We start from the raw sequence: 18534 nt of genomic DNA on the forward strand, positions 1-18534 counted from the left end.
CTTAAAAAAAAACAAACACCTAACATTGTGTTAATATCACAGTATATAAATTGCTTCAATCAGCCCTTCCCCTTTTCAACATCCTTACCAAATCCATCCCATTCTTTCTGTTACGCTATGCTCAGTGCATACAATTACACTGATTGCCATGTATAAGTAAATGAATATTACTAAGGAAAAAAGATACTTAGCATTTGTTAACAGGAAAAGAGTTTTATAACACTGGTAGAAAAGTAAATTAAGTCAATCCATCATTGGCATGCGAATTTCTCTCCAGCAATAAAAATGGAAACGTTATTCTGTCAGAATATGTAATTTGAAAAGGGTGGATGTTTTGTTTCCCCCTCTACACCTCATCCTTCTACACTCTGCCCTGTGCCAGGGGATGCTGATCTATTTAATCCTTGCCTTTTGGCTACTGATTGGGCTTGGGTGGTATTGACAGAAAATCACGGGGTCAGAGGAAAGTAAAATGGGGTTATATATTACTGATTTCTTCTGAACTGGGTCAGCAGTGGGTGCTTCCTCTATAGATAGCCCTCACCTTCAGCTCCAGGTCTGGTAACTGCCTCCTCCCTTTGCCCCTTCAGGCCTAGAAGTAGTACTGACACCTTCGTTGCTACCCGACGTGCTTTTCCTCACTCACAACCCTTTTAATAGTGCCTTCATTATCAATCTTTCTCCAATCTTTGGCCACCTGTTGCGAAGAGTTGACTCATCGGAAAAGACTTTGATGCTGGGAGGGACTGGGGGCAGGAAGAAAAGGGGACGACAGAGGATGAGATGGCTGGATGGCATCACCGACTCGATGGACGTGAATCTGAGTGAACTCTGGGAGATGGACAGGGAGGCCTGGTGTGCTGCAATTCATGGGGTTGCAAAGAGTCGGACACGACTGAGCGACTGAACTGAACTGAATCTTCCCCCGTTCCACAGTGATATCTGTTTCCTGCCAAGACCCTAACTGATAAAGATATTCTGCTGTTAAACTAGACATATTATCATAAAAATAAAAAGATATTCAAACATCAGAGACTTAATATTTAGACACCTCTATATCTAACCTGAACAAGCTTCCCAGGTGGTGCTAGTGGTAAGGAACCCGCCTGCCAAGCAGGAGACATAAGAGATGCAGGTTTGATCCCTGGGTCAGGTACATTCCCTAGAGGGGCATGGCAACTCACTCCAGTATTCTTGCCTGGAGAATCCCACAGACAGAGGAGCCTGGCAGTCTACAGTCCATGGGGTCACAAAGAGTCAGACATGACTGAAGCAGCTGAACACACAACTTGACTAGCTGGTTAGCATCACAGAAAATCACCATGGAGTTCACTGCCTAAAAGCTGAGTGGCCTACTCTCCGAGCCTCAGGATGCTCAGGCTTTTCCAAGGGATTTTGCCATTGTCACAGATGGAGCCTGGGAGGACTAGAAACAGTTATCACAGGTTCAGAAGATATATAAACCTATCACTCAATGGCATATAGAGCCATTGAGGCTAGAGCATCTGCAGTCACCTAGGGTGAGAACAGAATTTGTCTGAATTTAGAATGCTTGGTTTTCCCAAAACTGTTTTAAATCTGAATATGATTTACTTCATTTGGATTATGGAGATTTCAAAATGCTCTATCATCTTATACCTTAATTATTTACATTAGTTGCTTGACTTTTTAAATTACTTGATTTTGTAATTTCACACAAAGATGGATTCAATAAAGGACAGAAATGGTATGGACCTAACAGAAGCAGAAGATATTAAGAAGAGGTGGCAACAATACACAGAAGAACTGTACAAAAAAGATCTTCACGACCCAGATAATCATGATGGTGTGATCACTCACCTAGAGCCAGACATCCTAGAATGTCAAGTCAAGTGGGCCTTAGAAAGCATCACTATGAACAAAGCTAGTGGAGGTGAAAGAATTCCAGTTGAGCTATTTCAAATCCTAAAAACTGATACTGTGAAAGTACTGCATTCCGTATGTCAGCAAATTTGGAAAATTCAGCAGTGGCCACAGGACTGGAAAAGGTCCGTTTTCATTCCAATTCCAAAGAAAGGCAATGCCAAAGAATGCTGAAACTACTGCACAATTGAACTCATCTTACACACTAGTAAAGTAATGCTCAAAATTCTCGAAGCCAGGCTTTAGCAATACATGAACCATGAACTTACAGATGTACAAGCTGGTTTTAGAAAAGGCAGAGGAACCAGAGATCAAATTGTCAACCTTCATTGGAGCATCGAAAAAGCGAGAGAGTTTCAGAAAAACATCTATTTCTGCTTTATTGACTATGCCAAAGCCTTTGACTGTGTGGATCACAATGAACTGTGGAAAATTCTGAAAGAGATGACAATACCAGACCACCTGACCTGCCTCTTGAGAAATCTGTATGCAGGTCAGGAAGCAACAGTTAGAACTGGACATGGAACAACAGACTGGTTCCAAATAGGAAAAGGAGTACATCAAGGCTGTATATTGTCACCCTGCTTATTTAACTTATATGCAGAGTACATCATGAGAAACGCTGGGGTGGAAGAAGTACAAGCTGGAATCAAGATTGCCGGGAGAAATATCAATAACCTCAGATATGCAGATGACACCACCCTTAAGGCAGAAAGTGAAGAGGAACTAAAAAGCCTCTTGATGAAAGTGAAAGAAGAGAGTGAAAAAGCTGGCTTAAAGCTCAACATTGAGAAAACTAAGATCATGGCATCTGGTCCTCTCACTTCATAGCAAATAGATGGGGAAACGGTGGAAACAGTGGCTGACTTTAATTTGGGGGGCTCCAAAATCACTGCAGATGATGACTGCAGCCATGAAATTAAAAGACACTTACTGCTTGGAAGAAAAGTTATGACCAACCTAGACAGCATATTATAAAGCAGAGACATTACTTTGCCAACAAAGGTCTGTCTAGTCAAGGCTATGATTTTTCCAGTGGATATGTATGGATGTGAGAGCTGGACTGTGAAGAAAGCTGAGCACCGAAGAATTGATGCTTTTGAACTGTGGTATTGGAGAAGACTCTTGAGAGTCCCTTGGACTGCAAGGAGATCCAACCAGTCCATTCTAAAGGAGATCAGTCCTGGGTGTTCATGAGAAGGACTGATGTTGAAGCAGAAACTCCAATATTTTGGCCACCTGATGCGAAGAGCGGACTCATTTGAAAAGACCCTGATGTTGGGAAAGATTGAGGGCGGGAGGAGAAGGGGACGACAGAGGATGAGATGGTTAGATGGCATCACCGACTCAAAGGGCATGAGTTTGGGTAAACTCTGGGAGTTGGTGATGGACAGGGAGGCTTGGTGTACTGAGGTTCATGGGGTTGCATAGAGTAGGACATGACTGAGCAACTGAACTGAACTGGTACGATGAGCAGAGGATGCTGCTGCTAAGTCGCTTCAGTCGTATCCAACTCTGTGTGACCCCATAGACGGCAGCCCACTGGGCTCCCCAATCCCTGGGATTCTCCAGGCAAGAACACAGGAGTGGGTTACCATTTCTGTCTCCAATGCATGAAAGTGAAAACTGAAAGTGAAGTCCCTCAGTCGTGTCTGACTCTTAGCATCCCCATGGACTGCAGCCCACCAGGCTCCTCCGTCCATGGGATTTTCCAGGCAAGAGTACTGGAGTGGGTTGCCATTACCTTCTCTGGAGGAGAGGATGTGGGAATGCCTAATATCTACCAGTTCCTAAAACTTAGACAAAGACTTGAGATACAGGATAAATAATACTTTACCGAATGGAAACAGGTTTGTCTCTTAATTCTGATATTACCACTAATTAGCTGTATGTTCATCAGGAAATCTTTAGTTCTTTATAGGTGAGAGTGTCTTCATGTATAAAATGAGGGAGTGAGTCTACTTATTGAAGCCCCCTTGCTATTACCATAAACAGCCCTGGCTCTATGACCTCTATATTAATCATCAAGTAACCATAAAGCTTCTTATGGTAAATATTTGCCAAATAAACTTCATTCAAAAATTTCAAATGGATCTCTATTTTCTACTTCTGAGAGGTCACAACTGAAACCGAGACCGCAGGAATGCTCAAAAGCAAATACTTACATAGTCATCTGTGGCATCTTTGACAGCTGTCATAGTTACCACTAGGACCAAGGGTACAATGGTGGTAAACCAAGTCAAGGAGGAAATTTCTGGAATCAGCTGAAACAAACATTTCAAGTAGTTTAGTGCTTTTAAGTTTCATAAATATAGCTTTCAAGTTTTGCCATTCAACTTCATAAGACAACAGAAATTAATGAAATGATATTCAGCTATTTGTACATATGTAGAACATTCAATAATGTGTTTGCACTCAGATATAAGACACATAGAATAAAAGCATCATTGAATAATTTTCAGACTCCCTGGCAAAAAAAATTTTTATAGCAAGTTGAGAAAAAAGTTTCTTAAAGTCTTTCGCAAATGATGATCTTTTCCCAGGATGATAAATGTCACCTATCTTTTCTCAGCTTCTTAATTCAACTTTTCAGTTTTACCAGCTCCTTACCAATTCTCCAAGAGAGAATCTTCAAGCACCTACCTTGCACCAGACACAATCCCAAATACTTTTTATATATGATATCACTTGATCCTCAGAGAAGTTTATCAAGTTATATTCTGTACCAGAGGTGTTTTGCACAAATCTAGAGTGTTTCTATTCCATGTAAATAGTGCATAGCACAGAATACACTGTGAATGACAGCCACGAGTCCGGAAATGCCACAACCCTGGGTACCATTTCCCTATTTTATAAAAAAAAAGTATCAGAGAAGTCAAACTGATTTAGCAGCCCAGAACATACGCTGCTAAAAATTGAATCTAGGTCTATTTGACTCCAAAGCTTGGGCCTCTACCTGTAAAGCCACCCACCTAAGAGAGACAGACTGGCAGTCGACACGACTCTCTTACAAAGGTAGTCTTCAAGTGCGGTTCATTTTGGAGTTACTTCAGGGCCATCAGGCAGGGAAGGATGGGTGGAGATGGTCAGTGCATATTGATCAGTCCTCAACCAAACAACACTACAATAAATTTTATGCAATAGCTTCCTCATAAGATTAAAAAAAAAAAAAAAACCCTCAAAAGCCTCTGAAGGACCAACAAAAACATCAGCCTGAATAGCAGAAAAGATGGATTCTAGTCAGAGTTCTATCATTAACACATGGTGAAAGCTTCACACCTCACTTAACCTCTCCAGATCTCATTTCTGCATCAATAAAAAAAAAAGATTATACTGAACCATCCTAAAGACCCCTTCTAGATATAAAATTCTGTAAACAGGAATCTTTGGTCATAAATAAGAAAACCCGTTAGAGAAATTAGAGAAGTGGTGTAAAGGGTCCTATGAAGACACCGAAAGCAAATTCATGGGGGGAAGAGAAAAAAGTCTCTTCCAAAATTGTAAGGTGTACTTTCAGTGCTATTTTTTCTCTTGTTCAGCATCCAGTTCTTTTTTATTTTTTTCTCCCTACTCCAGGAGGACTCCTCAGACCCTACCTGCTTACCTCTTAATGATTTCACACCCTCTTAAACTCTCTCTCCAAAGTTCTTTTCAACTTTCCCTTACAGTACTTGGTGACTACTGGTCTTGTGCAGGTATTTAGCCTTTGATGGAGTTTACCACCCACTTTGGGCTGCATTCCAAAGCAATCTGACTCCAGGGAGACCTGGTCTGGTGTACCAGGCCTACCAGCCTCACACCAACCCTGGGCTGGGCCTCCATCGGAAGGAGCAACCAGTTGTTTTCAACTCTTCCCTTATTCCTTAATACCCCTCTACTTTGAGTACACGTAATTTTGATGGACTGATTCCATCCAACTGGCTTCTGGACTTTGGCATGTGATCTAGGTCAAGGCAATCACTGCATTAACTTTCTGTGCCAGAGTGACAGGTTTGGAAAAGGAAGATAACACCATGGTCCAATTAAAGCTAATCCCAAGACTTTTTAGAGAAACAGAAAAAGGGATTCATTTTCATTCTCCCTTTCTCCCTCTTAGCTCTCCCCACTGCCTTTCCCTCTCCTTCTGCCCCTCTGCCTCTCTTTTACATCAGCATTGAAGCCAGGAAAATAAAACTCTAAAGTTTTCAAGGATCACCAAGTAGAGAGGGTCTGCCTGAGAGTAAACATGAAGGAAATAAAAAAAGAAAAGAAAAGTGACATCCTGTTGAAATAGTTGTCATAAAGCACATTAAGTGAATTTAGATGTCTATGACTTAAATTAACTGAATTTAGATGTCTGCAACTTACTACCAAGATTCTTAAGACAGTTATCCTATTGAATAAATAGCTGTTTAGTTAAAGAAAAAATAGTGCTCAAGCTATAATCAAGACTGTACATATCCAGTTCATCCTCTTACCTCCTATAATTAATGCATAGCCAGGCAGATTCAGAATCTATCTGCTTGATGTGATTACTCTAAAATAAATATGAGGTAAATAACTGGCTAATATGAGACACTTATATGTATGCTAAATCTTTGATTTATGCCTTTCCTTCCTGAAATATCAGTGAAATTTGAAATTTCACTTAGGTTCAAATTTTAGTCAAGCGGGAAGAAAAAGGAAGGTAACAAACTACCAATGAACCACTCAAAACTATAAAAAAGTCACAGTGAAATAACATATAGCATCTACTTATATATATGTAAAAATGTCATTGTTCTTAGATGCAAATAAAATTTACCAAATTAAGTTCCACAAACCACTAGTCAGATAAATTCTTTGCTTCCACTCTGTCAGTAACCATGCTGTGAATGTGATAGGGAGATAAAGAAACGAAGCAGGCTGTGAACAGTAATTATTAGGCTCTGGTTTGGTTCAAATAAAGTGCAAGGCAGCATTTTAAAATGACCTCAGTGTTTAAAATGATGAATGTACTAGTTATTTTACCCACTCCTATCCCTCCCACACTTGTGAAGAGAAACAGCAATAAAAACATCAAAAATCTGATAAGGCTGCTTTTCTATGCATCAACATTTGGAAAAAAAAATAATTAATTTTCTCAAATTATATGAATACTCTTAACAAACAGATGATGAAGAAATACAACCTAGACATTACCTGCAAAATCAGAAGGAAAAGGAAATATGCATTTGCCACTCTTTGGAACTGTTCAAATAAATTAATCGGCAAGAAGGTGAGAATACTGTACTTGGATGTGTGGATACGATTATCCTGAAAAAGAAACAGCATCACATTAGTTTGGGGTGAGGCATGACTCACTATCAGAAACAGCTCTAAACTTATGAGACAGAGCATGAGTTATTCCAGAGCAAGAAAGATAAGCCAATTATCTAGGAAATTTTAAACTCTGTGTGGGCCAAGGGTTTCATTTTTCCCAAGAGGACATGCTCCTGATACTAGGTGAAATTACCATTCAAAGTTATAAAATCATCCATGACTTAAAAATTTATCAAGTGCAAAAGTCTGCCCCTGACACTTTTTATCCTTATGTACTTACCCACTTGGCAGCCATTTCTTGAGAACCTACTGTTTACAGACACTGAGCTCGTGGCTGGGATTTGTGAAATAAAAAGGAACTTCAGAAATCACTTGGTTCACCTTCCCAAAGCCATGACCCTTTAGCTAACTCTGACAAGGGCCCCTAGGTCTATCTTTGAGAGTCTTCTGGTGGAGAACTGACCACCTTACAAGGCAGGTGTAATCCTGTTTCCATTTAAGGATGGGAAATGATAGGAAGGCCTTTATTATGAGAGACTCAAATCTGCCTCCCTGTAAATTTTGCCATGTGCCAAATTCCATCCCTGGGGTCACCTAAATAAAGTCTAAGCCCTTTCCATATTGACAATCTTCAAATACTTGAGGGTGACTCACAAGACTTCCCTAAATCCTCTCCATTATGATATAGGTGTTCACGAAACCCTTAGCCATTCTCCATGACTTTTTCATGGACATCTCTTCCTGATCAGCCTCTTCTGCATCCATCCCAACCTCTCTGCATCTCTCTTAAAACATGGTGTCCAAATACAAATATTCATTGCAGATCTAGCTCAACTGGCCCACATACAAAAAAGCCTTTGATGTTCTGTGTTCTGGATTATTGTACTAACTTGCCTTAAAATTTCATTAGCATTTTGTCAATTAATCTCACTGTTTATTCACATTGTTTTGATGAATTAAAATCTCAAGGTCATTTCTTCATAAATCATTACTAAATCAAGTCTCCCATTCCTAAACATTCACAATTTATTTTTTTAAGTCCTGATGATTTTTCACATATTCCTTTTATAGGAGCCAAATTTAAAAAATTAATCTTGGGTATGCTATCACAAAAGCACTAAATATTCCTCCCAACTTTGTGTCATCAAAGAATTTCAAACACATGCCTTTTATATAGTCTTTCAAAACTATATAAAACTAATTCATTAAAAAGTACAGAGGTAAAACAAAAAAAATTTAATAAAAGAAATAAAACTATAGCAAGTTACTAGAGATTTCTCCACAGATTATAGCTGATATCTTTTTCAGGCATTTACTAAAATATATTAAATTTATTTTATTTAACAATTTATAAATCTAACCACATTCTCATGAGACTTCACTCTATCTTATTCACAAACATAGCAGAAGAAATTTGGTGTGACAGATCTTACTGACACTCAGAATCAGCATGCCTAGAGAATTTCTATCCACTAATATCATAAAATGGAGATTAGTCCATATGATATTTATTTTTTATTGAAATATAGCTTATTTGTAATGTTTTTCTAGTTTCTGGTATACAGCAAAATAATTAATATATATATATTCCTTTTCATATTCTTTTCCATTATGGTTTATTACAGGATATTAAATACAGTTCCCTGTGCTATACAATAGGATCTTGTTTATATCTGTTCTATATATAATCACTTGCATCCATCCATCTAATCCATCCATCCACCCCTTGGCAACCACAAGTCTGTTTGCTATGTCTATGAGTCTGTTCCGTTTCATAAATAGACTTGATTGTGCTGTATTTTATTTTTAAATTAACTTTTACTGGAGTATAGTTGCTTTACAATGTTGTATTAGTTGTGTCATGTTTTAGATTCCACATATAAGTGATATCACATGGTATTTGTATTTCTCTTTCTGACGTACTTATCATATATGATATATAATACACTGGAGAAGGAAATGGCAACCCACTCCAGTGTTCTTGCCTGGAGAATCCCAGGGATGGCAGAGCCTGGCAGGCTGCCGTCTATGGGGTCACAAAGAGTCGGACATGACTGAAGCGACTTAGCAGCAGCAGCAGCAGCAGCAGCAGTTCCATCCTTGTTGCTTCAAATGGCATTATTTCATTCTTTTTATGGATGAATAATATTCCACTGTGTGTGTGTGTGTGTGTGTGCACACAGGCACCTATGTGTATATACACATATATCACAACTTCTCTATCCGTTCACCTGTGGATGGACATTCAAGGTTGTTTCCATGTCTTGGCTATTATAAATAGTGCTACAATGAACACTGGGATGCATATGTCTTTTTGAATTACAGTTTTATCTGGATATATGCCCAGGAGTATGATTGCTGGATCATATGGCAACTCTATTTTTAGCTTTTTAAGGAGTCTCCATACTGTTTTCCATAGTGATTTACATCCCCACCAACAATACAGGAGGGTTTCTCCACACTCTATCCAGCATTTGTCATTTGTAAATGACAGCCATTCAGCCCGTGTGAAGTGATACCTCATCATAGGTATTATTATTATTATTATTATTATTATCATTATTATCTCTAAAACAAGACCAGGAGCTGACTGTGGCTCAGATCATGAACTCCTTATTGTCAAATTCAGACCCAAATTGAAGAAAGTGGGGAAAACCGCTAGACCATTCAGGTATGACTTAAATCAAATCCCTTATGATTATACAGTGGAAGTGAGAAATAGATTTAAGGGCCTAGATCTGATAGATAGAGTGCCTGATGAACTATGCAATGAGGTTTGTGACACTGTACAGGAGACAGGATCAAGACCATGCCCATGGAAAAGAAATGCAAACAGGCAAAATGGCTGTCTGGGGAGGCCTTACAAATAGCTGTGAAAAGAAGAGAAGTGAAAAGCAAAGGAGAAAAGGAAAGATATAAGCATCTGAATGCAGAGTTCCAAAGAATAGCAAGAAGAGATAAGAAAGCCTTCTTCAATGATCAATGCAAAGAAATAGAGGAAAACAACAGAATGGAAAAGACTAGAGATCTCTTCAAGAAAATTAGAGATACCAAGGGAACATTTCATGCAAAGATGAGCTCAATAAAGGATAGAAATGGTCTTTAGACCTAACAGAAGCAGAAGATATTAAGAAGAGGTGGCAACAATACACAGAAGAACTGTACAAAAAAGATCTTCATGACCCAGATAATCATGATGATGTGATCACTCATCTAGAGCCAGACATCTTGGAATGTGGAGTCAAGTGGGCCTTAGAAAGCATCACTCCGAACAAAGCTAGTGGAGGTGATGGAATTCCAGTTGAGCTATTTCAAATCCTGAAAGATGATGCTGTGAAAGTGCTACACTCAGTATGCCAGCATATTTGGAAAATTCAGCAGTGGCCACAGGACTGGAAAAGGTCAGTTTTCATTCCAATCCCAAAGAAAGGCAATGACAAAGAATGCTCAAACTACCACACAATTGCACTCATCTCACATGCTAGTAAAGTAATGCTCAAAATTCTCCAAGCCAGGCTTCAGCAATACGTGAACCGTGAACTTCCTGATGTTCAAGCTGGTTTTAGAAAAGGCAGAGGAACCAGAGATCAAATTGCCAACATCCGCTGGATCATCCAAAAAGCAAGAGAGTTCCAGAAAAACATCTACTGCTTTATTGACTATGCCAAAGCCTTCGACTGTGTGGATCACAATAAACTGTGGAAAATTCTGAAAGAGATGGAATACCAGACCACCTGACCTGCCTCTTGAGAAATCTGTATGCAGGTCAGGAAGCAACAGTTAGAACTGGACATGGAACAACAGACTGGTTCCAAATAGGAAAAGGAGTACATCAAGGCTGTATATTGTCACCCTGCTTATTTAACTTCTATGCAGAGTACATCATGAGAAACGCTGGACTGGAAGAAACACAAGCTGGAATCAAGAATCCCGGGAGAAATATCAATAACCTCAGATATGCAGATGACACCACCCTTAAGGCAGAAAGTGAAGAGGAACTAAAAAGCCTCTTGATGAAAGTAAAAGAGGAGAGTGAAAAAGTTGGCTTGAAGCTCAACGTTCAGAAAACTAAGATCATGGCATCTGGTCCCATCACTTCATGGGAAATAGATGGGCAAACAGTGTCAGACTTTATTTTTTGGGGCTCCAAAATCACTGAAGATGGGGACTGCAGCCATGAAATTAAAAGATGCTTACTCCTTGGAAGAAAAGTTATGAACAATCTACATAGTATATTCAAAAGCAGAGACATTACTTTGCTGACTAAGGTCCGTCTAGTCAAGGCTATGGTTTTCCTTGTGGTCATGTATGGATGTGAGAGTTGGACTATGAAGAAGGCTGAGCACTGAAGAATTGATGCTTTTGAACTGTGGTGTTGGAGAAGACTCTTGAGAGTCCCTTGGACTGCAAGGAGATCCAACCAGTCCATTCTGAAGGAGATCAACCCTGGGATTTCTTTGGAAGGAATGATGCTAAAGCTGAAACTCCATTACTTTGGCCACCTCATGCGAAGAGTTGACTCACTGGAAAAGACTCTGATGCTGGGAGGGATTGGGGGCAGGAGGAGAAGGGGACGACCGAGGATGAGATGGCTGGATGGCATCACGGACTTGATGGACGTGAGTCTGAGTGAACTCTGGGAGTTGGTGATGGACAGGGAGGCCTGGCATGCTGCGATTCATGGGGTCGCAAAGAGTCGGACACAACTGAGCGACTGAACTGAATTAGCAATGTTGACCATCTTCTATGTGCCTATTGGTCATCTGCACATTATCTTCAAATAAATGTCTGTTTAGGACTTATGTCCATTTTTTTGACTGGGTTATTTGTTCTGTTACTGAGTTGTATGAGATATTTGTATATTTTGGAAATTAAGCTCCTGTCAGTTGCATCATTTCCAAATATTTTCTCCCAGTCCACAGACTGTCTTTTCTTTTTGTTTATGGTTTCTTTGGCTGTGAAAAGTTTTTAAGTTTGATTAGACCCCATTTTTTTATTTTTGTTTTATTTCTATTGCTTTTGGAGACTGATCTAAGAAAACACTTGTACAATTTATGTCAGAGAATTCTCCTCTGGAAGTTTTATGTTGTCATGTCTTATATTCAGGTCTTTAAGCCATTTTGAGCATAATGTGAGTGTGTTTTCTAACTTCACTGATTTATGTCCAGCTTCCCCAACACTATTTGTTGAAGAGACTCTTTTCTCCATTATACCCGCTTGTCTTTGTCAAAGATTGACTGACCATAGGTGTGTGGGTTTATTTCTGAGCTCTCTATTCTGTTGCACTGATTCACATGTCAGTTTTTGTATCAATACCACACTCTTTTGATTACTGTCATTTTGTGGTATTTTCTGAAGTCTGGAAGGGTTATTCCTCCTGCTTTGTTCTTTTTCCTCAGAATTCCTTTGGTAATTCTGGGTCTTTTATGGTTCCATATAAATTTTAGGATTTGTTCTATTTCTGTGAAAAATGCCATAGGTAGTTTGACAGGGATCACACTAAATCTGTAGATTGTTTTGGGTAGTATAGCCATTTTAATATTAATTCTTCCATTCCAAGAGCCTGGGGTACCTTTCCATTTCTTTGAATCATCTTCAATTTCCTTTATCAATATTTTATAGTTCTCAGCATATGTCTTTCACCTCCTTGGTGAGGTTTATTCCTAAGTATTTTTGGATGCAATTTTAAAAAGGATTATTTTTTTGCATTCCCTTTCTGATATATCATTGAAAGTGTAAAGAAATGTAGCCAATTTCTGTAAGTTAATCTTGCATCCTGCTACCTTGTTAAATTTATTTATCCATTCTAATAGTTTGTATGCAGAGCCTTAGCATCATGTCATCTGTGTATAATGGCAATTTTACCTCTTTTCTACCAATCTGAATAGCTTTTCTTTCTTTTTCCTATCTGACTGCGGTGGCTAGGACTTCCAGTACTACGTTGAATAGAAGTAGTGAGAGTGAGCATCCTTGTCTTGTTCTATGTTTTAGCAGGAAGGCTTTTTAGCTTTTCACCATTGAATGTACTTTTGGCTATGGATTTGTCATAAATAGCCTTTATTACGTTGAGATATGTTCCCCTATGCCCACTTTGGTAAGGTTTTATCATGAACGGATGTTGAATTTTATCAAATGCTTTTCCTTTATTTGTTGAGATGACCGTGTGGTTTTTGTATTTTCTTTTATGGGTGTGGTATATCACACATTGACTTGTGTATTTTAAACCATCCTTGTGACCCTGTGGTGAATCCACCTTAATGGTGGTATATGATCTTTTTTATGTGTTGTTGGATTCAGTTTGCTAATATTTTGTTGAAATTTTTGCGTCTATATTTACCAAAGATATTGGCTGAAATTTTCTTTTTTGGTAGTGTCTTTGTCTAGTTTGTTATCAGTGTGATGGTGGCTTCATAAAATGACTTTGGGAGTGCTCCCTCCTCTTCAATCTTCTGGAAGAGTTTGAGAAGGATCAGGATAAGTTCTTCATTATATGTTTAGTAGAATTCTCCAGTGAAGCCATCTGGTCCTGAACTGTTTTTTTGCAAGGAGTTTTTTTTTTGTTTGCTTTACTTTTTTTGTTGTTAATTACAGATTTCATTTCACTTCTAATTATTCATCTGTTCAAATTATTTGTTTCTTCTTGATTCAGTTTTGGTGGGCTGTATGTTTCTAGAAACTTGTCCATTCCTTTTAGGCTGTCCTATTTGTTGAAAAATAATTGTTCATAACATTCTCTTGTGCCTTTCTGTATTTCTGCAGAATCACTTATTTATCCTTTATCCTTCATATTTTATTTGGTTTTTCTCTCTTTTCTTCTTGGTGAGCCTGTCCAGAGGTTTGTCAATTTTGTAACTCTTTCAAAGAACCAGCTCTTGGTTTTGTCAATTTTTTCTAATTTCTACTTTCTCTCTGATATTAAGTTTTCCTTTCCTTCCACTGACTTTAGGTTTTGTTTTCTATTCTTTTAAGCTTTTTATTTCAGACTTGTCTTATTTCTTGAGGAAGGTTTGCATCACTATGAACTTTCCTCTTAGACCTGCTTTTGCTGCGTCCCACAGATGCTGAATGGTTGTATTTTCATTGTCATTTGTCTCAAGCTATTCTTTAATGTCCTCTTTGATTTCATCATTGACCCACTGATATTTCTTAATAGCATGTTGTTTAGTTTCCATGTGATCATTTTCTTTTCTCTTGTTTCATGTTTGAGATAATTTCTATCCTCCTAAATTTGCTGAGGTTTGTTCTACATCCTAGTAGGTGGTCAGTCCTAGAGAATGTTCCATGGGCACTTGAAAAGAACACATATTTTGCTATTTTGGAATATAATGTCCTAAAAATATCAATTAAATCTAATTGTTCCATTGTATTATTTAGGATCTCTGTTGCCTTGTTGATTTTCTGTGTGGAACATCTGTCCATTGACGTGAGTGGGAAGTTAAAGTCTTCTACCATTATTGTTTTCATGTCAATTTCTCCCTTCACATTTGTTTTATGTTATGTTCATTTTATGTATTTGGGTTCTCCTATATTAGGTGAATATGTTAATACATATACTATCCTCTTCTTACATCGATCCTTCTATCATTACATAGAGTCCTTCTTTATCTTTCTTTATGGACTTTGTTTGAAAGTCTATTTTGTCTCATGAGTATTGCTACCCCCACTTTCTTGTCATTTCTGTTTGCATTAAATGCCTTTTTCCATCCCTTCACTTATTTTTTGCCCTATTAAGTAGGTCTCTTGTAGGCAGCATATTGTAGGCTCTTATCTTTTTAACCAATCTGCCACTCTAAGTCTGATTGGATTATTTCATTGACATTTAAGGTAATTATTGATAAATATGTTTATTGCCATTTTAAACCTTGTTTTCCAGTTGATATTTTATTTCGTATGGTTCCTTTCTTTGCCTTTTTGTTTTTCCTTCTGTAGTGAGATGGTTTTCCTTTATATTACACTTGTGTTCTCTTCTTTTTGGTTTTTGTGAATCTATTGTATGTTTCTAATTTGTGATTACCTTCTTTTTAAAGTATATTGACACATTCCTATATCTAGTTGCTTTAAATTGGTAGTCACATAGGCTTAAACACATTCTTTTTAAAATATATATATACATTTTCTTCATACTTTATTATTCTCCCCCACATTTTTTTATTTTGATGCCTTTTTTTTTATATCTTCATGTTTTTTCTTTCACAGTTCATTGTGGTTATCATAACTTTCACCAAAAAAAAATTTTTTTTAACTTCTGTACTGGCTTTATTTAAGTGACTTATTTTCCAGTTGTAATTTTCTCTTTCCTATAGATTCTTACTTGTTTTCTATTTAGAGAAAACCTTTCAATATTTTATTTTAGAATATCTTTAGTATTGCTATATTCTTTTAGTTTTTGCTTCCTTGTGAAATTCTTTATATCTCCTCTATTCTAAAGGATAATCTTGCAGGGTAGAGTGTCCTGGGTTGCAGGTTTTTCCCTTTCAGAATTTTGAGTATATCTTGCCACTCCCTTCTGACATGCAATGTTTCTGTAGAGAAACAGGCTGAGAGGCTTATGGAGATTCCTTTGTAACTATTAATAACTTGTTTTTCTCTTGATGCCTTAGAATCTTCCCTTTAACTTTTGCCATTTTAATTACAATGTATCTTGGTGTAGTTCTGTTCAGTTCATATCGTTTTGGACCTTCTATGCTTCCTGTAACTGGAATTCTATTTCCTTTAGGTTTGATACTTTTAAGCCATAATTTTTTCAAATATGTTTTTGATCCCTTTTTCTCTTTCTTCTCCTTCTCGGATCCTATGATGTATAGATTGACATGCTTTATATTATTCCATGAAAAAGTGTGAAAGTATTAGTTGCTTAGTGATGTCTGACTTTGCAATCCCAATAAGTGGACTGTAGCCACCAGGCTCCTCTGTCCAGGGAATTCTCCAGGCAAGAATATTGGAGTGTTTGGCAGAAAGCAACACAATTCTGTAAAGCAATTATCCTTCAATTTTTAAAGAATTAAAAAAAAAAAGAATACTAGAGTGGGTAGCCATTCCATTCTCCAGAGGATCTTCCCGACCCAGAGATTAAACCTGGGTCTCCTGCATTGCAAGTGGATTCTTTATCATCTGAGCTACCAGGGAATATTACATAGATCTTGTATATTGTTTTCTTTTTTTTTATCTTCCCACCTGCTACTATGATTAGATGATTTCCATTATTTTATCTTTCAGATCATGTACTTATTTTTTTTGCATTATTCAGTTTGCTATTCATTGCCTTTCACTCAGTTTTCCTCTCACCAAATGAGCATTCTAATTTTTCTTGGTTCCTCTTCATAGTTTCTAGTTCCTTTTTAAAATAATGTGCATTTCTATCAATAGTCTTTTTTAATTCCTTTGTTATTTTTATTTTCTCTTTTTATTTTAACTCAGACTATTAGACTGGAGATGTCTGTTTCACTGTTTCTTCTTTCAGGGGAATTCTCTTGATCTTTTAATTAGGAATGGTTCCTCTGCTTCTTCATATTACTTATATTTCTCTTACTTTATGAATTTAGGAGAAGCTACTGTGGTCTACTGTGGTCTTGGAGAGCTGTTTTTATGTGGGAGTGTTCCTGTGTAGTGTACGTGAGTCTACTGTTTTTGGCTGCATGGGCTGTTTTTAGTACAGATGCCTGCCGCATGCTTCCTCAATGTGTGCTGTTTGTTATCTCTTTGGTAGAACGTCTGACTGGCATGGTGATGACAAAAGCCTGCACTGGATATTGAGCAGGGCCTCCTCTTTGCTCTGTGGTTGTCACAGTCCTGTTGGGGGCAGGGTCTGCTCCACAGTTGTTGCTGTAAAAGCCCCCAGATCCATTTCTGAGCTGTGATGTGAAATAGGCAGGTCTTTGGAGAAGGCAATGGCACCCCACTCCAGTACTCTTGCCTGGAAAATCCCGTGGATGGAGGAGCCTGGTAAACCTGCAGTCCATGGGGTTGCTAAGAGTCAGACACGACTGAGCGACTTCACTTTCACTTTTCACTTTCATGAATTGGAGAAGGAAATGGCAACCCACTCCAGTTTTCTCGCCTGGAGAATCCCAGGGACGGGGGATCTTGGTGGGCTGCCGTCTATGGGATCACACAGAGTCAGACACAACTGAAGTGCTTAGTAGTAGCAGCAGCAGAGTTATGGGAGGAGCCACTGAGTATACCTCTTCCTCCAGAACTGTCCACCAGAGAGTGCATTCTATGGTGTCACCTGTTACCTGTGATACAGGCTCACAAAGTACACAGTTCCACCTCAACCGTGGGAATGCGGTTGGCCCTGGTGTTCCTCCGGAGCTATATTCACAAAGCCACCAGCACAGATCTGTAGGTGCAGCTCCACTTAAGTCAGGTACCAGGACCACAGCAGTTGTGCACCTGGACTTGCTGTGCGAGCTATGGAAGCAGCCCAGACCCAGACCCACCCCAGTGTGCATGTGCCTGCCAGCAAAGCCCACAGCTGCTAATGTCAGAACTGCCCAAGCCATGGGAGCACCCATAGTCCGCTCGGATGTCCTGCAGCACTGAGTTTACAAAGGCACCAGTGGCTAGGGGGTAAATATGTGGATTACAAAGCCATGAGGAGAGGGCTCAGTTTCAGCCCTTCTTCCTACATCATGTACCACCTGCAAATCAGGTCCGATTTCAGCCCCACCTCCACATGTGGGCAATCCACTGGCTCTTGCACACTACCAGAGCTCAAAAAGGTGGAGCCACACCCACTGTGAGCATACCAATAGTGGGGCTGCTATGGCAATCTTCATGCACCCACTAACAATAGCGCTTCACTTCCTTGGTAGGCTGGGAGTATGCATGTACTCCTTGGTTGCAGCCTATACCACACTCCAGGCCTTTCAGGCTATCTCCGTGCAGGTCTGTCCTTTGAAGCCCACGTTTCAGCACTCAGCACCGCCACTTACTATCAGATGCATGTCTAGGGCTGGGGATACCAGGGAAGTGGCACAGGCTCCCTGTACTGGTCCCTCTGTTCTTGCCACAAACCAGCTGCTGTACTCTCCTCCAAGCCCCTGAAGCTCCCTCTCTGTCCCTCTCCCCCCATTTGAAGGGCTTCCCAGGGTGAGGAAACAGTTCCTCTTTCACAGCTCCCTTCCAGGGATCCCATCCTGATTTTCTTTTTTCTTTCACCCTACCCAAGTACGTGGTGATCTTTCTTGCAATTCTGATGTTCTGAGATCTTCTGCCAACATTCAGGAGGTATTTCATAAGAATGGTTCCACATGTGGATATATTTTTGATATATTTGTGGAGGAGGTGAGCTCTTCATCTTTCTATTCTCCCATCTTGACTGGAACCTCCTCCCATGTGGCTTGTTTTAAA

The 18534-nt window shown here is 39.0% G+C and overlaps 1 protein-coding gene across 1 annotated transcript in view; it reads right to left on the reverse strand.

Annotated features, from left to right (window-relative positions):
- ATP8B4 (ATPase phospholipid transporting 8B4 (putative)) overlaps positions 1–18534 on the reverse strand; it is a 284590-nt gene that overhangs the window by 197087 nt on the left and 68969 nt on the right. Inside the window, exons 4-5 of the mRNA XM_040226490.1 lie at positions 7063–7176; positions 4068–4166 (exon numbers count right to left, since the gene is read on the reverse strand). Coding sequence (XP_040082424.1) covers positions 4068–4166; positions 7063–7176 — 213 coding nt within the window. The remainder of the gene's footprint in view (positions 1–4067; positions 4167–7062; positions 7177–18534) is intronic.

Source organism: Oryx dammah, unplaced genomic scaffold, assembly GCF_014754425.2.
Source record: "Oryx dammah isolate SB20612 unplaced genomic scaffold, SCBI_Odam_1.1 HiC_scaffold_26, whole genome shotgun sequence".
Lineage (NCBI taxonomy): Eukaryota > Metazoa > Chordata > Mammalia > Artiodactyla > Bovidae > Oryx > Oryx dammah.